The 25,633-nt window shown below is 39.5% G+C and overlaps 1 protein-coding gene across 1 annotated transcript in view; it reads left to right on the plus strand.

The window, feature by feature from the left end:
- The window catches only part of LPA (lipoprotein(a)), a 107,016-nt gene that overhangs the window by 65,839 nt on the left and 15,544 nt on the right, over positions 1 to 25,633 (plus strand). The window contains 2 exon segments of the mRNA XM_033234283.1: positions 18,452 to 18,633; positions 19,835 to 19,994. Of these exon segments, the coding sequence (XP_033090174.1) occupies positions 18,452 to 18,633; positions 19,835 to 19,994 (342 nt within the window).

The raw sequence follows: 25,633 nt of genomic DNA on the forward strand, positions 1-25,633 counted from the left end.
CTGTCAGGAGGGTGGCCAAGGAACAGAGGGTAAAACTCCACAGGGAAGACTGCTCTACCTGAACTTTGTAACAATTTGAACAGGGGAGAAGCCTCCTGGCCAGAACTTGGGGGAGGACATGAATCTGGCTTGCAGACTTCACAGGTGGGAGGACTAAAGCCCTTTTCTTTCACAGCTGGGAGGTAGAAAACCTCAGGCAAATTTTCAAGCCTGACTTTCCCTCCGCCTGGAAACAGACTTGGGGCTGTTGGGGGGTGGGGGGCATGGTGGGAGTAAGACCAGCCTTTGGTTTGCATGGATACTGGGTGAGGCCTGTGACTGACAGCTTTCCTCCACTTCCCTGACAACCCATATGACTCAGCAGAGGCAGCCATAATCCTCCTAGGTACACAACTCCAGTGACCTAGGAACCTCACCCCCATCCCCAACGGAAGCTTCACTAAGACACACCCAAGGAAAGTCTGAGATCAGATATGCCTAGTCCCGCCCCCAACTGATGGTCCTTCCCTACCCACCCTGGTAGCAGAAGACAAAGAGCATATAATCTTTGGAGTTCTAGGGCCCACCCACCTCTAGTCCCTCTTCACACTACTACAGCTGATGCAGGAGGCCAACCAGCACAAAAATAGGGCATTAAACCACCAAAGCTAGGAATCCCTATGGAGTCCATTGCACCCTCCACCACCTCCACCAGAACAGGCACTGGTATCCACAGCTGAGAGACCCATAGATGATTCACATCACAGGAGTCTGTGCAGACAACCCCCAGTACCAGCCCAGAGCTGGGTAGACTCTCTAGGTAGCAAGACCCAGAAGAGAGGCAACAATCACTGCAGTTCAGCTCACAGGAAGCCACATCCACAGGAAAAGGGAGAGAGTACTACATCAAGGGAACAACCCGTGGAACAAAAACATCTGAACAACAGCCTTCGGTCCTAGACCTTCCTTCTGACACGATCTACCCAAATGAGAAGGAACCAGAAAACCAACCCTGGTAATATGAAAAAACAAGGCTCATCACACCCCTAGAAATCACACTAGTTCACCAGCAATTAATCCAAACCAAGAAGAAATCCCTGATTTACCTGAAAAATAATTCAGGAGATTAGTTATTAAGCTAATCAGGGAGGGAGCAGAGAAAGGCAAAGTCCAATGCAAGGAAATCCAAAAAAATAATGCAAGAAGTAAAGGGTGAAATATTCAACAAAATAGATAGCTTAATTTAAAAAACAATAAAAAATTTAGGACACTTTGGACATACTTCTGGAAATGCATAATCCTCTGGAAAGTCTCAGCAATAGAATTGAACAAGTAGAAAAAATAAATTCAGAGCTCAAAGACAAGGTCTTCAAATTAACCCAATCCAACAAAGACAAAGGGAAAAGGATAAGAAAATATGAACAAAGCCTCCAAGACGTCTGGGATTATGTTAAATGACCAAATATAAGAATAATTGTGGCTCCCGAGGAAGAAGACAATACTAAAAACTTGGAAAACATATTTGGGGGTATAATAGGAAAACTTACCTGGCCTTGCTGGACACCTAGGCATGCAAATACAAGAAACACAAAGAACATGTAAATACAAGCAGCACAAAGAATACCTGGGAAATTCATCACAAGAAGATCTTCGCCTAGGCACATTCTCATCAGGTTATGCAAAGTTAAGACGAAGGCAAGAATCTTAAGAGCTGTAAGACAGAAGCACCAGGTAACCTATAAAGGAAGCCCTATCAGATTAACAACAAATTTCTCAGCAGAAACCCTACAAGCTATAAGGGATTGGGGCCCTATCATCAGCCTCCTCAAACAAAACAATTATCAGCCAAGAATTTTGTATCCAGCAAAAGTAAGCATCATATATGAAGGAAAGTTACAGTCATTTTGGACAAACAAGTGCTAAGAAAATTCACCATTACCAAGTCACCACTAGAAGAACTGCTAAAAGGAGCTCGAAATCTTGAAACAAATCCTAGAAACACATAAAAATGGAACCTTTTTAAAGCATACATCACACAAGACCTGTACAACAAAAGTACAAGTTAAAAAGCAAAAACAAAAAACAAAATCAAAGTATGGAGGCAACAAAGAATACAATGAATGCAATGGTACCTCACATTTCAATACTAAAATTGAATCTAAATGGCCTAAATGCTCCACTTAAAAGATTCAGAAAGAGTTGATGGCTGGCAAGATGGCTGAATAGGAACAGCTCCGGTCTGCAGCTCCCTGTGAGATCAACACAGAGGGTGAGTGATTTCTGCATTTCCAACCAAGGTACCCGGCTCATCTCACTGGGACTGGTTAGACAGTGGGTGCAGCCCACAGAGGGTGAGCTGAAGCAGGGTGGGGCCTCACATCACCTGGGAAGTGGAAGGGATCAGGGAACTCCCTTCCCTAGCCAAGGGAAGTTGTGAGGGACTGTGCCGTGAGGACCAGTGCATTCCGGCACAAATACTATGCTTTTCCCATGGTCTTCACAACCCATAGACCAGGAGATTCCCTGGGGTTCCTACACCACCAGGGCCCTGGATTTCAAGCCCAAAACTGGGCTGGCATTTAGGCAGACACTGAGCTAGCTGCAGGAGATTTTTTTCATACCCCAGTGGTCCCTGGAATGCCAGCAAGACAGAACCATTCACTCCCCTGATAAAAGGGCTGAAGCCAGGGAGCTAAGTGGTCTTGCTCAGTGGATCCCACCCCCATGAAGCCCAGCAAGCTAAGCTCCACTGGCTTGAAATTCTTGCTGCCAGCACAGCAGTCTGAAGTTGACCTGGGACACTCAAGCTTGGTGGGAGGAGGGGTGTCCACCATTACTGAGGTTTGAATAGGAGGTTTTCCCTTCAAAGTGTAAGCAAAGCTGCTAGGAAGTTTGAGCTGGGCAGAGTGCACAGCAGCTTGGCAAAGCCACTGTAGCAAGACTGCCTCTCTAGATTCCTCCTCTCTGGGCAGGGCATCTCTGAAAGAAAGGCAGCAGCCCCAGTCAGAAGCTTATAGACAAAGCTCCTATCTCCCTGGGACAGCAACTGGAGGAAGGGTTGGCTGTGGGTGCAGCTTCAGCAGGCTTAAAGTTTCCTGCCTGCCAGCTCTGAAAAGAGCAGTGGATCTCCCAGCACAGCACTAAAGCTCTGATAAGGGACAGGGTACCTCCTCAAGTGGGTCCCAGCTTCAGAAGGTAATAGCAAGCTCCTCTGAGCTAAAGGAGCATGTTCTAACACAACGCAAGGAAGCTAAGAACCTTGAGGAAAGGTTAGAAGGATTGCCAACTAGAGTAAGCAGTTTAGAGAAAAACATAAATGACCTTTTGGAGCTGAAAAACACAGCACAAAAACTTCATGACACATACACAAGTATCAATAGCAAAATCAATCAAGTGGAAGAAAGGATATCAGAGATTGAAGATCAAGTTAATGAAGTAAAGCGTGAAGACAAGTTTAGAGAATAAAGAATGAGAAGGAATGAGCAAATCCTCCAAGAAATACAGGACTATGTGAAAAGACTGAACCTACATTTGATTGCAGTACCTGAAAGTGACGAGGAAAATGGAACCAAGTTGGAAAACACTCTTCAGGATATTATCCAGGAGAACTTCCTCAACCTAGCAAGACAGGCCGACATTCAAATTCAGGAAATACAGAAAACACCACAAGAAGAGCAACTTCAAGACACACAATCGTCAGATTCACCAAGGTTGAAATGAAGGAAAAAGATGTTAAGGGCAGCCAGAGAGAAAGTTTCGGTTACCCACAAAGGGAACCCAATCAGACTAACAGTGGATCTTCCTGCAGAAACCCTACAAGCCAGAAGAGAGTGATGGGGGGGGCAATATTCAACATCCTTTTTTTGTTATTATTATACTTGTAGTTCTAAGGTACATGTGCACAAGATGCAGGTTTGTTACAAATGTATACATGTGCCATGTTTGTGTGCTGCAATCATCAACTCATCATTTACATTAGGTATATCTCCTAATGCTATCCCTCCCCCCTCCTCCCACCCCATGACAGGCCCTGGTGTGTGATATTCCCCACTCTGTGTTCAAGTGTTCTCATGGTTCAATTCCCACCTATGAGTGAGAACATGCAGTGTTTGGTTTTCTGTCCTTGTGATAGTTTACTCAGAGTGATGGTTTCCAGCTTCATACATGTTCCTACAAAGGACATGAACTCATCCAATTTTATGGCTGCATAGTATTCCATGGTGTATATGTGCCACATTTTCTTAATCCAGTCTACCATTGATGGATATTTGGGTTGGTTCCAACTCTTTGCTATTGTGAATAGTGCCGCAATAAACATTCATGTGCATGTGCCTTTATAGCAGCATGATTTATAATCCTTTGGGTATATACCCAGTAATGGGATGGCTGGGTCAAATGGTATTTCTAGATCCTTGAGGAATTGCCACACTGTCTTCCACAATGGTTGAACTAGTTTACAGTCCCACCAACAGTGTGAAAGTGTTCCTATTTCTCCACATCCTCTCCAGCACCTGTTGTTTCCTGACTTTTTAATGATCACCATTCTAACTGGTGTGAGATGGCATCTCATTGTGGTTTTGGTTTCCATTTCTCTGATGGCTAGTGATGATGAGCATTTTTTCATGTGTCTGTTGGCTGCATAAATGTCTTCTTTTGAGAAGTGTCTGTTCATATCCTTTGCCCACTTTTTGATGGGGTTGTTTGATTTTTTTCTTGTAAATTTGTTTAAGTTCTTTGTAGATTCTGGATATTAGCCCTTTGTCAGATGTGTGGATTGTAAAATTTTTCTCCCATTCTGCAGGTTGCCTGTTTACCCTGATGGTAGTTTCTTTCGCTGTGCAGAAGCTCTTTAGTTTAATTAGATCCCATTTGTCAATTTTGGCTTTTGTTGCCATTGCTTTTGGTGTTTTAGATGTGAAGTCCTTGCCCATGCCTATGTCCTGAATGGTATTGCCTAGGTTTTCTTCTAGGGTTTTTATGGTTTTCGGTCTAACATTTAAGTCTTTAATCCATCTTGAATTAATTTTTGTATGAGTTGTAAGGAAGGAATACAGTTTCAGCTTTCTACATATGGCTAGCCAGTTTTCCCAGCACCATTTATTAAATAGGGAATCCTTTCCCCATTTCTTGTTTTTGTCAGGTTTGTCAAAGATCAGATGGTTGTAGATGTGTGGTATTATTTCTGAGGGCTCTGTTCTGTTCCATTGGTCTACATCTCTGTTTTGGTACCAGTACCATGCTGTTTGGGTTACTGTAGTCTTGTAATATAGTTTGAAGTCAGGTAGTGTGATACCTCCAGCTTTGTTCTTTTGGCTTAGGATTGTCTTGGCAATGTGGACTCTTTTTTGGTTCCATATGAACTTTAAAGTAGTTTTTTCCAATTCTGTGAAGAAAGTCATTGGTAGCTTGATGGGGATGGCATTGAATCTATAAATTACCTTGGGCAATATGGCCATTTTCATGATAGTGTTTCTTCCTATCCATGAGCATGGAATGTTCTTCCATTTGTTTGTGTCCTCTTTTATTTCACTGAGCAGTGGTTTGTAGTTTTCCTTGAAGAGGACCTTCACATCCCTTGTAAGTTGGATTTCTAGGTATTTTATTCTCTTTGAAGCAATTGTGAATGGGAGTATAGATCCTGGATATTAGCCGTTTGTCAGATGGGTACATTGTAAAAATTTTCTCCCATTCTGTAGGTTGCCTGTTCACTCTGATGGTAGTTTCTTTTGCTGTGCAGAAGCTCTTTAGTTTAATTAGATCCCATTTGTCAACTTTGGCTTTTGTTGCCATTGCTTTTGGTGTTTTAGTCATGATTTGACTGTGTGTCTGTTATTGGTGTATAGGAATGCTTGTGATTTTTGCACATTGATTTTGTATCCTGACTTTGCTGAAGTTGCTTTTCAGCTTCAGATTTTGGGCTGAGACAATGAGGGTTTCTAAATATACAGTCATGTCATCTGCAGAGACAATTTGACTTCCTCTTTCCTAATTGAATACCTTTTATTTCTTTCTCCTGCCTGATTGTCCTGGCCAGAACTTCCAATAGTATGTTGAATAGGAGTGGTGAGAGAAGGCATCCCTGTCTCATGCCAGTTTTCAAAGGGAATGCTTCCAGTTTTTGCCCTTTCAGTATGATATTGGCGGTGGGTTTGTCATAAATAGCTCTTATTATTTTGAGATACGTCCCATCAATACCTAGTTTATTGAGAGTTTTTAGCATGGAGGGCTGTTGAATTTTGTTGAAGGCCTTTGCTACATCTATTGAGATAATCGTGTAGTTTTTGTCTTTGGTTCTGTTTATATGATAAATTACATTTATTGATTTGTGTATGTTGAACCAGCCTTGCATCCCAGGGATGAAGCCAACTTGTACATGGAGGGTAAGCTTTTTGATGTGCTGCTGGATTCGGTTTGCCAGTATTTTATTGAGAATTTTTGTATCGATGTTCATCAGGGATATTGGTCTAAAATTCTCTTTTTTTGTTGGGTATCTGCCAGGCTTTGGTATCAGGATGATGCTGGCCTCATAAAATGAGTTTGGGAGGATTCCCTCTTTTTCTATTGATTGAAATAGTTTCAGAAGAATTGGTACCAGCTCCTCTTTGTACCTCTAGTAGAATTCAGCTGTGAATCTTTCTGGTCCTGGACTTTTTATGGTTGGTAGGCTCTTAATTATTGCCTCAATTTCAGAGCCTGTTATTGGTCTATTCAAGGACTCAACTTCTTCGTGGTTTAGTCTTGGGAGGGTGTATGTGTCTAGGAATGTATCCATTCCTTCTAGATTTTCTAGTTTATTTGCATAGAGGTGTTTATAGTATTCCCTGGTGGTAGTTTGTATTTCTGTGGGATCGGTGGTGACATCCCCTTTATCATTTTTTATTGCATCTATTTGATTCTTTTCTCTTTTCTTCTTTATTAGTCTTGCTAGCGATCTGTCAATTTTGTTGATCTTTTAAAATAATCAGCTCCTGGATTCATTGATTTTTTGAAGAGTTTTTTATGTCTCTATCTCCTTCAGTTTTGCTCTGATCTTAGTTATTTCTTGCCTTCTGTTAGCTTTTGAATGTGTTTGCTCTTGCTTCTCTAGTTCTAATTGTGATATTAGGGTGTCAATTTTAGATCTTTCCTGCTTTCTTTTGTGGGCATTTGGTGCTATAAATTTCTGTCTACACAGTGCTTTAAATGTGTCCAAGAGATTCTGGTATGTTATGTCTTTGTTCTCATTGGTTTCAAAAAACATCTTTATTTCTGCCTTCATTTTGTTATGTACCCAGTAGACATTCAGGAGCAACTTGTTCAGTTTCCATGCATTTGAGCAGTTTTGAGTGAATTTATTAATCCTGAGTTCTAGTTTGATTGCACTTTGGTCTGAGAGACAGTTTGTTATTTCTGTTCTTTTAGATTTGCTGAGGAATGCTTTATTTCCAACTAAGTGGTCAATTTTGGAATAAGTGTGATGTGGTGCTGAGAAGAATGTATATTCCATTGATTTGGGGTAGAGTTCTGTAGATGCCTATTAGGTCTGCTTGATGCAGAACTGTGTTCAATTCCTGGATATCCTTGTTAACTTTCTGTCTCGTTGATCTGTCTAATGTTGACAGTGGGGTGTTAAAGTCTCCCATTATTATTGTGTGGGAGTCTAAGTCTCTTTGTAGGTCTCTAAGGACTTGCTTTATGAATCCGAGTGCTCCTGTATTGGATGCATATATATTTAGGATAGTTAGCTCTTCTTGTTGAATTGATCCCTTTACCATTATCTAATGGTCTTTGTCTCTTTTGATCTTTATTGGTTTAAAATGTTTTATCAGAGAATAGGATTGCGACCCCTGCATGTTTTTTTTCCATTTGCTTGGTAGAACTTCCTCCATCCCTTTATTTTGAGCCTATGTATGTGTCTACACCTGAGACGGGTCTCCTGAATACAGCACAGTGATGAGTCTTGACTCTTTATCCAATTTGCCAGTCTGTGTCTTTTAATTGGAGCATTTAGCCCATTTACATTTAAGGTTAATATTGTTATATGTGAATTAGATTCTGTCATTATGATGTTAGCTGGTTATTTTGCTTGTTAGTTGATGCAGTTCCTTCCTAGCATTGATGGCATGTTTTTGCAGTGACTGGAACCGGTTGTTCCTTTCCATGTGTAGTGCTTCCTTCAGGAGCTTTTGTAAGGCAGGCCTGGTGGTGACAAAATCTTTCCGCATTTGCTTGTCTGTAGAGGATTTTATTTCACCTTCACTTATGAAGTTAGTTTGGATGGATATGAAATTCTGGGTTGAAAATTCTTTTCTTTAAGAATGTTGAATATTGGCCCCCACTCTCTTCTGGCTTGTAGAGTTTCTGTCGAGTGATCCGCTGTTAGTCTGATGGGCTTCCCTTTGTGGGTAACCCGACCTTTCTCTCTGGCTGCCCTTAACATTTTTTCCTTCATTTCAACTGTGGTAAATCTGACAATTATGTGTCTTGGAGTTGCCCTTCTCGAGGAGTATCTTTGTGGTGTTTTCTGTATTTCCTGAATTTGAATGTTGGCCTATCTTGCTAGGTTGGGGAAGTTCTCCTGGATAACATCCTGAAGAGTGTTTTCCAACTTGGTTCCATTCTCCCTGTCACTTTCAGGTACACCAGTCAGACAAAGATTTGGTCTTTTCACATAGTCCCATATTTCTTGGGGGATTTATTTCTTTTTACTCTTTTTTCTCTAAACTTCTCTTCTTTCTTCACTTCATTAATTTGATCTTCAGTCATTGATACCCTTTCTTCCACTTGATCGAATCAGCTACTGAAACTTGTGCATGTGTCACGTAGTGTCATGGTTTTCAGCTCCATCAGGTCCTTTAAGGTCTTCTCTACGTTGTTTATTCTAGTTAGCCATTCATCTAGTCTTTTTTCAAGGTTTTTAGCTTCTTTGAGATGAATTCGAACATCCTCCTTTAGCTCAGAGAAGTTTGTTATTACCGATAGTCTGAAGCCTTCTTCTCTGAATTCTTCAAAGTCATTCTCCATCCAGCTTTCTTCTGTTGCTGGTGAGGAGCTGCATTCCTTTGGAGGAAAATAGGTGCTCTGATTTTTAGAATTTTCAGCTTTTCGGCTCTGGTTTCTCCCCATCTTTGTGGTTTTATCTACCTTTGGTTCTTGATAATGGTGACATACAGATGGGGTTTTGGTGTGGATATCCTTTCTGTTTGTTAGTTTTCCTTCTAACAGTCAGGATCCTCAGCTGTAGGTCTGTGGGAGTTTGCTGGAGGTCTACTCCAGACCCTGTTTGCCTGGGTATCACCACTGGAGGCTGCAGAACACTAAATATTGCAGAATGGCAAATGTTGCTGCCTGATCCTTCCTCTGGAAGCTTCATCTCAGAGGGGCACCTGGCGGTATGAGGTGTCAGTCAGCCCCTAACTGGGAGGTGTCTCCCAGTTAGGCTACTGAGGGGTCAGAGACCCACTTGAGGAGATAGTCTGTCTGTTCTCAGATCTCAAACTTCATGCTGGGAGAACAACTACTCTCTTCCAAACTGTCAGATAGGGACGTTTAAGTGTGCGGAGGTTTCTGCTGCCTTTTGTTTGGCTATGCCCTGCCCTCAGAGGTGGAGTCTACAGAGGCAGGCAGGCCTTCTTGAGCTGTGGTGTGCTCCACCCATTTGGAGATTCCCAGCCCCTTTGTTTACCTACTCAAGCCTCAGCAATGACAGATGCCCTTGCCAAAGCCTCGCTGCTGCCTTGCAGTTCAATCTCAGACTGCTGTACTAGCAGTGAGTGAGGCTCCATGGGCGTGGGACCCTCCGAGCCAGGCGCAGGATATAATCTCCTGGTGTGCTGTTTGCTAAGACCATTGGAAAGGCACAGTATTAGAGTGGGAGTGTCCTGATTTTCCAGGTACAACTGTCACGGCTTCTCTTGGCTAGGAAAGGGAATTCCCCGACCCCCTGTGCTTCTTGGGTGAGATGATGCCCCGCCCTGCTTCAGCTCACACTCTGTGGACTGCATCCACTATCCAACAAGCCCCAGTGAGATGAACCCAGTACCTCAGTTGGAAATGCAGAAATCACCCATCTTCTGTGTCGCTCACCCTGGGAACTGTGGACTGGAGCTGTTCCTATTCAGCCATCTTGGAACCTCCCCTTTCTCGTGATTACAAGGTCCCACAATAGGCTATCTGCAGGCTGAGGAGCAAAGAGAGCCAGTCTGAATTCCAAAACTGAAGAAATTGGAGTCCAATGTTCAAGGGCAGGAAACATCCACACCGAAGAAAGATGTAGAATATTCAACGTTCTTCAAGAAAATAATTTTCAACACAGAATCTCCTATCCAGCCAAACTAAACTTTATAAGCAAAAGAGAAGTAAAATCCTTTACAAATAAGCAAATCCTGAGGAATTTTGTCACCACCAGGCCTGCCTTACAAGAGCACTTCAGGCCTGCCTGAAGAGAGCACTAAATATGGAAAGGAAAAGCCAGTACCAGCCACTGCAAAAACATACCAAATTATAAACACCATCAACACTATAAAGAAACTGCATCAACTAATGGGCAAAATAACCAGCTAGCATCATAATGACAGGATCAAATTCATACATAACAATATTAACCTTATGTATAAATGGGCTAAATACCCCAATTAAAAGACACAGACTGGGAAATTGAATAAAGGATCAAGACCCATTGTTGTGCTGTACTCAGAAGACCCATCTAAGGTGAAAAGACATATATGGGCTCAAAATAAAGAAAAGAACAAATATTTACCAAGCAAATGGAAAGAAAATAAAAAGGAGGGGCTGCAATCCTAGTCTTTGATGAAACAGACTTCAAACCATCAAAGATCAAATGAGACAAAGAAGGGCATTACATAGTGGTAAAAGGATGAATGCAACAAGAAGATCTGACTGTCCTAATTATATATGCATGCAACACAGGAGCACTCAGATTCATAAAGCAAGTTCTTAGAAACCTACAAAGAGACTTAGACTTCCACACAAAAATAGTGGGAGATTTTAACACCCCACAGCCAATATGAGATCAACATGACAGAAAATTAACAAGGATATTCAGGACTTGAACTCAGTTCTGGACCAAGCTGACCTAATAGACATCTACAGAACTCACCACCCCAAATCAACAGAATATACATTCTTTTCAGCACCACATCACATTTAGTCTAAAATTGACCACATAATTGGAAGTAAAACACTCCTCCGCAAATGCCAAAGAACAGAAATCATAACAAATAGTCTCTCAGACCAAAGTGCAATCAAACTAGAACTCAGGATTAATAAACTCTCTCAAAACCATACAATTACGTGGAAACTGAACAACCTGCTCCTGAATTACTACTGGGTAAATAACAAAATTAAGGTAGAAATAAATAAGTTATTTGAAACCAATGAGAACAAAGACGCAATGTGCCATCCAAATTGGAATGCCCAATTCCAAATAAAGAAGAAGCCAAACTGTCCGTGTTTGCTGATGATATTGTAGTTTACCTTGAAAACCTTAAGGACTCCTCCAGAAAGCTCCTAGAACTGATAAAAGAATTCAGCAAAGTTTCCAGATACAAGATTAACATACACAAATCAGTAGCTCTTCTATATGCCAACAGAGATCAAGTGGAAAATCAAATCAAGAACTCAACCTCTTCTAAAATAGCTGCAATAAAAATAAAATACTTAGGAATATACCTAACAAAGGACTCGAAAGACCTCTACAAGGAAAACTACAAAACACTGCTGAAAGAAATCATAGACAACACAAACAAATGGAGACACATCACATGCTCATGGATGGGTAGAATCAGTATTGTGAAAATGAGCATAATGCCAAAAGCAATCTACAAGTTCAATGCAATCCTGATAAAAAATACCACCATTGTTCTTCACAGAGTTAGAAAAACACAATTCTAAAATTCATATAGAATCAACAAAGAGCCCACATAGCCAAAGCCAGACTAAGCAGAAAGAACAAATCTGGAAGCATCACACTACATGATTTCAAACTATACTACAAAGCCATGGTCACCAAAACAGTGTGGTACTGGCATAAAAATAGGCAGATAGACCAATGGAACAGAATAGAGAACCCAGAAGTAAACCCAAATACTTACAGCCAACTCATCTTCAATAAAGCAAACAAAAACCTAAAGTGGAGAAAACACACCCTTTTCAACAAATGATGCTGGGATAATTGGCTAGTCACATGTAAGAGAATGAAACTGGACTCTCATCTCTCATTGTATACAAAAAATCAACTCAAGATGGATTAAGGACTTAAACCAAAGATCTGAAACTATAAAAATTCTAGAAGATATCATTGGAAAAATCCCTCTAGACATTGGCTTAGGCAAGAATTTCATGACCAAAAACCCAAAAGCAAGTCCAATAAAAACAAAGATAAATAGTTGGGACCTAATTAAACTAAAGAGCTTTTGCACAGCAAAAGGAACAGTCAGCAAACAGACAACCCACAGAGTGGTAGAAAATCTTTACAATCTATACATCTGACAAAGGACTAATATCCAGAATCTACAATGAACTCAAACAAATAAGTAAGAAAAAAACAAACAATTCCATCAAAAAGCGAGCTAAGAATATGTATAGACAATTCTTAAAAGAAGATATACCAAAGGCCAACAAACACATGAAAAACTGTTCAACATCACTAATATCAGGGAAATGCAAATCAAAACCACAATGTGATACCACCTTACTCCTGCATGAATGGTCATAATCAAAAAATCAAAAAACAGTAGGTGTTGGCATGGATGCATCAAACAGGGAACACTTCTAACTGCTGTTGGGAATATAACTAGTACAGCCGCTATGAAAAACAGTGTGGAGATTCCTTAAAGAACTAAAAGTAAGACTACCATTTGATTCAGCAATCTCACTACTGGGTATCCACCCAGAGGAAAAGAAGTCATTACTTGAAAAAGATACTTGCACATGCATGTATATAGCAGCACAATTCACAATGGCAAAATCATAGAATCAACCCAGATGTCCATCAATCAACGAGTGAATAAAGAAACTCTGATATATATTATATATCTCATATCATATATATGATATATGTATGGTGGAATACCACTACATCATATATATGTATACTACTACATCATATATATATGAATACTACATCATATATATATGACAGAATACTATCATCCATAAAAAGGAATGAATTAACAGCATTTGCAATTACCTGGATGAGATTGGAGACTATTATTCTAAGTGAGCTAAGTGAACTAACTCAGGAATAGAAAACGAAACATCGTTTGTTCTCACTAATATGTGGGAGCTAAGCTATGAGGATGCAAAGGCATAAGGATGATTCAATGGACTTTGAGGACTTGGGGGAAAAGTAGGAGGGGTGCGAAGGATAAAAGACAACAAATATGGTGCAGTGTGTACTGCTCAGGTGATGGGTGCACCAGGACCTCGCAAATCTCCACTAAAGAACTTACTCATCTTGCAGTAAGCTGAGATCGTGCCTCTGCACTCCAGCCTGGGCGACAGAGCGAGACTCCATCTCAAAAAAATAAAAATAAAAAAGAACTTACTCGTGTAACCAAGTACCACCTGTAACCCAATAACTTACGGAAAAAAATAAAATAATAAAAAAGAGAAAAACACAATCAACCTAGTATGCTAGGTTTGCAAAAAAAAAAAAAAAAACCTTAAAAATGCATGCTATATAAGTACCTATTATCTCCCCACAAAAGAAAAAGACCCTGCAAAAGAAGAAGACTCTTTCAGCATAAGGCTTCTATAATAAAAGATGTTAAAGAATGCTATGTGGGTAGAAGAAAAATAATACCTAATGGGAACTGGTATTAAAACCATAAACTAGTATTAAAACCAAAAAAGTTTATCAATAAATGTAATACAACATACCCAAGAATGATACCCTGCATACTACAAAACAATGTTGAGGAAAACAAATAAAAGATCTAAATATATACCATGTGGCTGGGCCTGGTGGCTCATGCCTGTAATCTCAGCACTTTGGGAGGCTGGGGTGGATGGATCACCTGAGGTCAGGAGTTCGAGACCAGCCTGACCAACATGGTGAAACCCTGTCTCTACTAAAAATGCAAAAATTAGCTGGGTGTGGTGGCACATGCTTGTAATCCCAGCTACTGGGGAGGCTGAGGCAGAAGAATCACCTGAACCCAGGAGGCGGAGGTTCTAGTGAGCCGAGATCGCACCATTGAGCAACTGCAGCCTGGGCAACAAGAGCAAAACTCCGCCTCAAAAAAAAAAAAAATATATATATATGTATATATGTGTGTGTGTGTGCATGTGTGTGTACATATATGTGTGTGTGTACATATATATACCATGCTTTTAGATTAAAAGACTCAGTATCACTTCTCGTTAAATTGATCTTTGGATTCGACCCATATCTAATCAGAATTTCATCACTAATATATATATGTATTTTTAAAGTGACAACATTTATATTGTCTTTACAAAGACAATCTTTAAAAAGAAGAAGAAAAGTTGGAGAACTTTTATAACATAATTTAAAGATTTCTAAAGGGACAATAATCAAGACATGTGATACTGGCCAGACGCCATGTGTCATGCCTGTAATTCCATCACTCTGGGAGTCTGGAGCAGGAGGAGCACTTGAGTCCAGGAGTTCTAGACCAGCCTGGCCAATATAGCAAGAGCCTGTGTCTACAAAAAATAATGTAAAAAGAACTAGTAAGTATGGTGCCATGAACCTATAGTCTCAGCTATTAGGGAGGCTGAGGTGGGAAGATTGCTTGAGCCCAGGAGGTTGATGCTGAAGTGACCCGAGATCATGCTACTGATCTCCAGTCTGGTTGACAGAGCAAGATCCTCTTTCTCTCTCTCTCTCAAAATAGAAAAGACACATAATATTAGCAAAAAAGCATACAAACATTAAAAAGATGATTTAGAAGCAGACCCACATATACATGCTCAATTGATTTTCAATATACCTGGCAAAGAAATTCAATGGAGAAATAAATTATTTCCAAAACTATTGTTTTAGCTATCTGTAGCTATCCACACAGAAAATAAAACAAAACCTGGCCTTGACTTCTGCTTTCTGGTTCAAATTAATTTCAAATAGTTCTTAGACCTACATGTAAGAGCAATACTGGAGCTGAAATTAAAAAAAAAAAAAAACTTCTACAAAAAAACTAACCTTCACAACTTAGGGGAAGGCAAAATTAGTGAGGCTGGACCCAGAAAACCCTATCTATAAAGGAAAACCAGTTATAATTTGGGCTTTCATAAAATGAAATCTTATGTTCACCCAATATCACTGTTAAGAAAGTAAATAGGCAAACAGGGACAATTTGACTTCTTCTTTTCCTAACTGGATACCCTTGATTTCTTTCTCTTGCCTGATTGCCCTAGCCAGAACTTCCAACACTATGTTGAATAGGAGTGGTGAGAGAGGGCATCCCTGTCTTGTGCCAGTTTTCAAAGGGAATTTTTCAGTTTTTGTCCATTCAGTATGATATTAGCTGTGGGTTTGTCATAAATAGCTCTTATTATTTTGAGGTACGTTCCATCAATACCGAATTTATTGAGCGTTTTTAGCATGAAGGGCTGTTGAATTTTGTCAAAAGCCTTTTCTGCATCTATTGAGATAATCATGTGGTTTTTGTCTTTGGTTCTGTTTATATGCTGGATTACGTTTATTGATTTGCGAATGTTGAACCAGCTTTGCATCCCAGGGATGAAGCCCACTTGATCATGGTGGATAAGCTTTTTGATGTGCTGCTGAATCCGGTTTGCCAGTATTTTATTGAGAATTTTTGCATCGATGTTCATCAGGGATATTGGTCTAAAATTCTCTTTTTTTGTTGTGTCTCTGCCAGGCTTTGGACTCGGGAAGGGGAACATCACACACCGGGGCCTATCATGGGGAGGGAGGAGGGGGGAGGGATGGCATTGGGAGTTATACATGATATAAATGATGACTTGATGGGTGCTGACGAGTTGATGGGTGCAGCACCCCAACATGGCACATGTATACCTATGTAACAAACCTGCACGTTATGCACATGTACCCTAGAACTTAAAGTATAATAATAATAATAAAAAAAGTAAATAGGCAAGTAACACACTGGAAGAAAATCCTCTCAATCGGTATATCTGACAAACGGCTTGATTCCATAGTATAGAAACATTTCTCCCACTCACTAATCAGAGGACAAATAACCTGATCAAAATGGGCAACAGACTGAGTAGGCATTTCACAGGGAAAAATGGACACATAGCCAATAATTACCTGAAGAAGTGCTCAACATCTCAGCCATCAAAAATCAAGAATTACAACCATCATTAGACATCACCAAACACCCAATGGATATGGATATCATTAAGAAGACACAACAATAAATGGTGTCACCGATGTGGAGCTAGATTATAAAACTCTTATCATATGCTGGTGGAAGATCAAAATGATACAACAAATTAAAAAGTCAGTCAGATGGTTTCTTATAAAGTTCCATCAATATGCATCTATCTTACAAACCTGCAATTCTATTCCTGAATATTTACCCCAAGGAAATGAAAAAATAAGTCCACAAAGAGTTCTATATGAATATTTATAGCGCTTTACTTATTATAATCCAAACTGTAAAAATAACTTCAATGTTCATCAATAACAAAATGAAAAAATAATTTGCAACCTACTGGTACACATGAATACTATTCAGCACTGATTCTCTTAAGTAGCATGGATGGAGCTCAAAACTATACTCAGGAAAGAAGCCATGTATATTCTGTATGAGCTCATTTACATAAGGCTCCAAAAGAGGAAAAACTAATTTCTGGTGAAAGAAACCAATGTATTTGTCTCTGGCAGTGGCAAGGGGGTAGCAGAGATTAATTGGGTAGGGACTCGAGAGAGTTTCTGGGGTCACAGAAATGTTCTGCGTGGTGATGGGAGTTTGGGTTCCACAGATATAGGTGTTGATCCAAACTCATCAAACAAACAACATTACAGATGTGTGCATCTCACTCTATGGGAAAGTATACCTCAACTGTAAAAAGAGCAGAAATTTCTTTTAAACCTTCAGCCTTTTAGCACATCCAGTAGCTTGGAGAACCAGCTTCCTCAAATGGGATTCTAGGCTTGAGACTAGGTCACATGCATAGAGTCTCTAAACTTTCCCATGGCACATAATACGTTTCAAGTTTTCTCAGAGAGCTGCAGGTTATTAATCTGAGGATTCTGACAAGTTGGGTCAATGTTCCTAGGAGGCATGAGTGGGAGTACATTCTCTAAGATCCCTCCACCCCAGGGTCCTTGCCTTCTGTGTCTCTTACTCCATTGTTTTCTGACTCCTCTGTAGCCACTCAACCTCTTCAGATCCCATAGTCTACCCAGCCGACGACCTTTATGCCTTGGGTGCCACTGTTCTTTCATCTCATCCTCCATTCCCTCCGTTCTGGAGTGGCTGTGGCCAGCAGAGGATGAACTGAGAGCAGGAGAGGAGGTCCTGCCCAGGAACCCATTCTAGAGAAATGGCATCCTCTCTGGGAGCTAGTTTTTTAGGGCAGGTTTTATAAGTCTTGTAAACCCAAACGTACTTGATCTACCTGATATGTCATTTACAGTAATACTATTTTCATAATTGCTTTTCACTGTAAAAGTAGAGCCTTTTAGCTACACTGTGAGTACATAAAGGGGCTGGCCTGGGAATGGTATCATGTTGGATGTCATTTCTTCCATGAAGTAATATATATTAGTTCCAATTTACATGTTACTGCAGAGTCCTAGAGAGAGGTACAGAGAACGAGACAGATATCAATACATTTTTATGTGCATTAAAAAAATCTAAGGCCAGGCGCAGTGGCTCATGCCTGTAATCCCAGCACTTTGGGAGGCTGAGGCAGGCAGATCACAAGGTCAGGAGATCGAGACCATCCTGGCTAACATGGTGAAACCCTGTCTCTACTAAAAATACAAAAAATTAGCTGGGTGTGGTGGCGGGCGCCTGTAGTCCCCGCTACTTGGGAGGTTGAGGCAGGATAATGGCGTGAACCCGGGAGGCGGAGCTTGCAGTTAACCAATATTGCACCACTGTACTCCAACCTGAACTGCAGAGCGAGACTCCATCTCAAAAAAAAAAAAAAAAAAAGAAAATCTAAAATGCACTCTTCAAAATCTATGTCATTTATTCTGAAGGAATGCAGTTGGAAGGAGGAAGATATTCTGAATTTTTCTTGTATACGTTTATGTATGATCTCAGTTTTTATATGGATCATAGACAAATTTTGATATTTTAAAATACTAATTATAATCTATCTTGGAAATTTACATGGTTCTTTAGAACTTGAGGACCGTTTTTGCTTTTGAGAATATTATTGTACCTAAAATGGGAATACTACAATGTCACTTTTTAACACTTTGTTATAACAGAGTTTAGACAGTGCTGGGTGCCCCTGAATTTTTTCCCGCCTCTTGTGACCTGTGTTGTTTTGGAATTTGCAGTGGCCTGACCAGTAACTACTGTAGGAATCCAGATTCTGGGAAACAACCCTGGTGTTACACAACTGATCCATGTGTGAGGTGGGAGTACTGCAACCTGACACAATGCTCAGAAACAGAATCAGGTGTCCTAGAGACTCCCACTGTTGTTCCAGTTCCAAGCATGGAAGCTCATTCTGAAGCAGGTAAGAAGTCTTTGGCCAGACATCTATACATTTGAACATTGGGATGAAAAGAGATGGAAAATCTGACTGATACGGAAGCCTTCCATGCTACACAGAAAGTTGAGGGTATGGCACGTGGAAAGAAGCCTCAGCACTGTCTCTGGTGGAGAAATTTCTGGTGCAACGTGTGTGGGTGGTGTCTTCAGGAACAGTGCAAACCCACCAGGGCACTTGACTGACCACTCACTTTGTTATGAAAGGGGTTATCTCAGTGTTCCAGACAAAATTCCAATTCTAACATCAGGCCAAATTTGTGCCAAATTTCACACTAGTGAGTGTTTCCAGGCATTTCTTAAAGTGGGCAGTGTTCATTGCGATCTTCAGCATTGCAGTTGCTGAGATATGTGGCCGTTGAGTTTGTCATCCTGGAGAAACCTAATATGATGATATTTATTCCATTTAATCCTGGGGCTATTGGGCAGTATGTACCACAGAATGCACCATTTCTCTGGCTTACCTCGTTTTAGGTAGGCTCTGCCCACCTGTGCTTGGAAGGCAGTGATTTCTTGGTGTTCTTGCACCTTCTTCTCATGGAACATGAATCTTTGGTGTGTGTTGAGAGGAAGGGTAGTATACTTCTGCTTTGTTGCAATGCAGCATGCTAAGACAAGAGGATTCCCTGTCTCTACTGTAAGGGAATAAGATTTTAGCCTCCATCCTTCTCTAAGAAGCAATAGGTCTTTGCCGGCAAGTACTAGATTCAGGTCCATGACCTGCCCCGTCCACCAGAAGCTTAAGGCTTTGGCTTTTCAGGAGCAATGGTCTAGGAAAATGTGCCAGGTTTTTGTGTCTGTCCCCCACTGACAGTCAATCACCCTACAGCCTGCATGGTCTAATCCATCACCATCTGGTTTCCTGCCTTGTTCTCATGAACAACCAGTAGAGAGTCATACAAAAGAGCTTGCACACGAGTCTTAGTTCCAATTGTAAGCACACTGATATGTCCTTTTCCTACCAGGATTTGAATATAACATTTCTAAGGACTTACTAAAATATTAGAATGCTATTACTCTATTGTTTTTGCTTCAGCATGTCCTTCTGCTTGCGAGTATACTAAAGAGAACAGTCATAATTCTGAAACTACTGTCCTGTTTGTGTCATAAATTGCTTCACATGTTTCTGCATGCTAGTAATTACTCAGCTTGATTCTGTCTATTTTTAGCACCAACTGAGCAAACCCCTGTGGTCCAGCAGTGCTACCATGGTAATGGACAGAGTTATCGAGGCACATTCTCCACCACTGTCACTGGAAGGACATGTCAATCTTGGTCATCCATGACACCACACCAGCATAAGAGGACCCCGGAAAACCACCCAAATGAGTATGTCTTTGATGTTAGTTATAAGAGAAGCAACAGCCAACTTAAGTTTCTCTTAGAAGAGCCATGCTTCAAGCTAACTTGTTAGGACCAAATTTCCCTTAGACCCAGAAGGTGTGGCAAATGTCCAAACAACCTTGCTTTTGATCAGAGTCTGAGAGAAGAGATATTTTAGGCTTGCTATCTTTTCTAATAGTCTGATGGAAGCAGAAGGCTATATGGAGTTGATGAGGTCTTGCTAATGTAAAGCTCAGGAGATCAAATGATCAAATAGTTAGAGTGCCATTCTACAGTGTTCATAAAAGATCAGTGCAGTCTTTTACGCATGCAATTCTATCATTCTAACTTCCCTTCCCTGAAACGAAGGTTGTGTTTGCCATTTTTGTCATGGGTCACAAGTAAATAATTCATATGTACATGAATATATATAGAACCAGGTGTGTTCATTCAGATGGGTATTTATATATATATTCATATAGGTTAATATTCGTGTATATGTTCATACAGACTAGTATTCATATATATATATGGTCTAGGGAAATGTGCAAATTTTTCATGTCTGTCCGTGACTGATGACCAAATACCCTATAGCCTGCACAACTGCAGGCTGTATAGCCATACAATTTGCAGGACACACACACACACACACATATTAATATAATATAACATATATAAACCTGTGTGAACATACTGGGTTCTAAGCTCCAGTTTTCTGAAGGGATATGGGTTGCCAGGACAGGAAGAGCAAAAGCAAGAATGTAGATCAGAGTCAGGAAATAAACAGATATGGAGATTAAAATGGGCTGGTACATGGACAAAAAACCAGGTCTGACAAAAACTGACTTTCTGCCATAAATGACTATAAAAGATATAAAAAAAAACTTTCCACATGTTGGACAAGAGACGGTATAGGACTGAGATAATTTAGAAAAGGAAATGAATGAGCACAACTCCATAACTACTCTGACTTTCTTCCTGGAGAACCTTCCTGGACTGAAGGGCAAGGAGTTGGAGCCAAAGCCAACCATAGCAGTTTTGCTGAACTAAGGAAAGAGACTAGAGTTTGGGATAGCTACGAAAATGTAGATTTTCTAGGCTAGGTAATAATGAGAAAGAATTTGTGGTGAAAAGGAGCTGAAGGAATATGCATGGAAGTCTCCTCAAGTCTAATATAAACTGCATGTGCACAGGGAGAAATTCTACGAAGTAGGACAGAGAACTACTATGGGGGAAAGGACAAATTCAGGGAAACAGTGAGCTCAATGGAGATGCCAGAGCTCATGTAGCACTGAGGGGTATTGGAGTTCTGATCAGCTCAAGGATAGATACCTCATTGAACATCTCAGGCATTCAGTAGAGACCCCAGGAAAGTCATACTTTAGGAGTAGGATTTATGCCTTCTTAGAATAAAGGCTACTCCAGAAACACCCTAGTAAATCTTAAAAACCAAGTCTAAAAGGGCCCAAATGATCTCCAAGTAAATTAACTGCCTGACAGAAGAAATCTCAACCATCACTGGAGGTAAATAACTTGATACGGTGCTCTGTAATGTGACATTCACAATGAGTGGCATACATTTAAAAATTTATGAGGCAGAAAAAAGCAATTAGGGTGATCCATAACTAGGAGAAAAACTAGGCAATACGAATAGACCAATAAATAGTAGAAATGATGGAATTGACAAAGAAATTAAAACTGTGTATATATGATGATAATTGTGTTCAAAGATTTGAAGAAAACATGAACATGAGAGAAGCAAATGCAGAATATCAAGAAAAAGCAAACACATAAAACAACCAAATGGAAATTAAAGAACTACAAAAAAGTGTAACCTTAATAAAATACTCATTGGATGGCCTTACTATCGGTTCATACACCACAGAAGAAAAAGTGAACTAGAAGATAACTCAATGAAAGCCATACAATCTGTAAGACACACACACATGCACACACACACACACACACACACACAGAGAGAGAGAGAGGCTAAAAAAATAAACAGAACCTCAAGGATGTCAGTGAAAATATCAAAAGATTTAATATATGGGTAAAGCAAGTCACAGAAGGACAGGAAAGAGATATTGGGACAGAAGAAAAAATTACTCAAAGCAATGACTGTTGAAGACTTTACACATATGAAGAAAATGATAAACTCACAATCAAGAAGCTCAATGAATCAGAAATAGTATTTTTAAAAGCAAAACTCTATGATTTACTTGGGTACATCACAGAAAAATCATCCAACATCAAAGATAACAAGGATAATCTTATAAACCGGAGGAAAACAAGATCATTTACATAGAGGAACAGTAATGCAAATGACTGATGCCTTCTCCTCAGAAACAATGGGATAACATCTTTAAAGTGATAAATAAAAGCAGATCAACCTAGGACGACATGTCCAGCCAAAAACAAACAAACAAACAAAAATTAAAAAAAACCCTTTAAAATAAACATGATGTAAATATATATTCTGCCACCTCCAGAGGAAACAAGCAAAAAAACAAAAGAATGTTTCCACTGCAGGCTTCTGTATTAAAAGATGTTAAGGAAAGCTATTTAGGTAGAAGAAAAATAATACCAGATGGAAACTTTAATCCATACTAAGTCACGAAGAGCCCTGGAAATGGCAAATGTCAATGTCAATATGAAATACTTTTATTTATCTAATTTTTAAATTTAAAGGATAATTTGTGATGTTAATTAAAATAATAGGGGTATATTGTTGTTTCAGTATATGTAGTAGTAAAATTCATAAAAAATAGTAGCAAAAATAATGCAGAGGATAAATTGAAGTATACTGTTAATGAGTTTTTTGCATTATCCATGAAGTTATATAATATTAATACATGGTTGAATGTGATAGTTTAAGGTAGGATATTATAAATCCTAGGGCAACCACAAAAATTTAAACTGAGAGGAATAGATAATAAGAGGAATAGTCCTTTTATCCAAAAGAAGGAAGGAAAAGAGGAATGAAGCATATAAAAGATATGATGTAAACAGGAAATACATAGCATTATGGTAGACATAAACTGAACCACCTTTTGAGCATATTAAATGTAAAAGGACTAAGCATTACAAATAAGAGGCAGAGACTGTAAGTTGAATAAAAACCACAGTCTAAGTGTGTTCTTTTTAGAATAAATACTCTTTAAGTGTAAAGATCTGCTTTAAACCCCGAAATATGAAAAAGGATATATACCATGAAAACCTGAATCATAAATAAGCTGGAGTGGTGATGAATGGATGCAGGCACTCTAAAGACTAATAAGTGAATGTGGTGAAATTGAAGAAACAAAAGTATATACATGCTCAATGTACAAAAACGGTTTTTCTGTATACTTTCTATGATCATTTGGAAAATAAAAGTCTTAAAGCAATATCACTGATAATAGTATCAAAATCAAAAAATATTTAGTGATACATTTTACACACTATGCTCAAGGACTATACACCTTGCACTAGAAAACATTGTTGAGGAAAGAATTAAAAGATCTAAATAAAGATACGCCATGCTTATAGATTAAAAAAGTCCATATCACTTCTCGCGAAACTGATCTTTGGATGAAACCCACACCCAAGCACTATTGCAGCAGTCCTTTCTTGAAAAAAAAAAAAAAAAATGGAGGACTCACATACCTTAATATAAAGACATATAAAAGTACAAGAATTAAGACATATGGTATTGGCCAAGCCCCTTGACTCACGCCTGTAACCCCAACATTTTGGGAGGCTGAGATGGGTGGATGACTTGAGCCCAGATGTTCAAGACCAGCCTCAGGAACAGAGAGAGACCCTCTCTCCACAAAAAATAAACAATTAGATGGATGTGATGACTTGCACCTGTAATTTCAGCTACTCAGGATGCTGAGGGGAGAGGATGGCTTGACCAAGGAGGTCTAGGCATGAGTGAGCCTTGGTCATGCCCCTGCATTCCAGCCTGGATGATGGAATGAGACACTGTCTCAAACAAAAACAAAAACAAAACAGGGTATGTATTACTGTCCAAAAGAGTATGCAAACCTAAAAAGGGATGGTCCAGCACCAGACCCACATACATATATGGTAAATTGATTTTCCATATAGATGGCAAAACAATTCAATGGAGACAAAATATTTTATAAAATCATTCTGAACCATTTGGATATCCATGACAGAAAACAAAAGCAGAACTTGACTTTTGCCTTTCATCTCAACTTATTTTGAGATATCTCTTCCACCTAAGTGTCAGAGCTGAAACTAAACCTGAAATATGAAAGTTCCATGAGAAAACATAAAATCTTCACAATCTTGTAGAAGGCAAACTTTTTTGAGGCAGGAGTCGGTAAACTCTCACTATAAAAGAAAACAAATTATGATGTGGGCTTTCATGACAACTCATGCTCACCAAAAGTCATTGTTATGAAAATAATTAGGCAAGTAACGTATGAGAAGAAAAATGCTCTCTGTCCATATATCTGACAAATGGCTTGTGTCCAGAATATAGGAACATTTCTCTTACTCACTGAACAGACGACAAACAACTTATGGGCGAACAGATTGAATAGGCATTTCTTGGGGACAGATTGATGTACACATAGCCGATAAGCACCTGAAAAAAATGTCCAATATCTCAGCCGTGAGAAATAAACAATTATAATCATCATAATATGTCACCAAACCCCCAATGGACATGGATATCATTAAGAAGACACCACAAACAGTGGTGTCACTGATGTGGAGTGAGGATGTGCAACTCTCTCTTATACTGGTGGAAGTGCAAAATGAAACAACCACTTTGGAAATCAGTCTGATGCTTTCTCCAAAAGTTCAATAAATGCACATTTACCCTACAAACCTGCAATCCTATTCCTGAATATTTACCTCATGGAAATGGAAACATAAGTCCACAAAGACATCTACAAGAATATTCATAGCAGCTTTATTTTTATAACCCCAAACTATAGACAACTTCAATGTCAATCAATAAGAAAAATGAATAAATAATTTGTGATCTAGTCACACAATGGAATACTATTCAGCAATAAAAGGGAGCACATTATTGATACTCTCAAATAGCATAGATGAAGCTCAAAAATATTAAGGAAAGATGCCAGATAACAAAAATGAACATTATGTATGAGTCTATTGATGTAAGGTTCCAGAAAGGTAAAACTAATTTCTGGTGAAAGAAACCAATGTCATTTGCCTCTGGCCATGGGAAGAGAGTAGCAGAGACTGAGCAGTAAAACAAAGTTGTTTCTGGAGTGATGTAAATGTCCTGTATCGTGATTGAAATGTGAGTTACACAAGTGTACATGTTCTCAAAATTCATCAAACTACATCTAAGATCTGTGCATTTGACTATACATGAAAGTGTATCTCAGTTGAAAATAGATCAAAAAATCTCCCTAGAAGACTACACTTGCTAACACATCCAGTTGCTTGGAGAATCAGCTTGCTGGAATGGGGAATCTGGGCTTGAGACTGGGTTACCATGTGTAGAGTCTCTACAGAGACAGTGTTGCATTCCCATGGTACATAATACATTTCAAGTTTTCTCAGATAGCCACATGTCATGAATGTGAGGATTCTGAGAGGTTGGAGCAATATTCCTGGGAGGAATGAAGGGAAGCACATTTTCCAAGATGCCCCCACAC

Source organism: Trachypithecus francoisi, unplaced genomic scaffold, assembly GCF_009764315.1.
Source record: "Trachypithecus francoisi isolate TF-2019V2 unplaced genomic scaffold, Tfra_2.0 Lachesis_group15, whole genome shotgun sequence".
Taxonomy (NCBI): Eukaryota; Metazoa; Chordata; class Mammalia; order Primates; family Cercopithecidae; genus Trachypithecus; species Trachypithecus francoisi.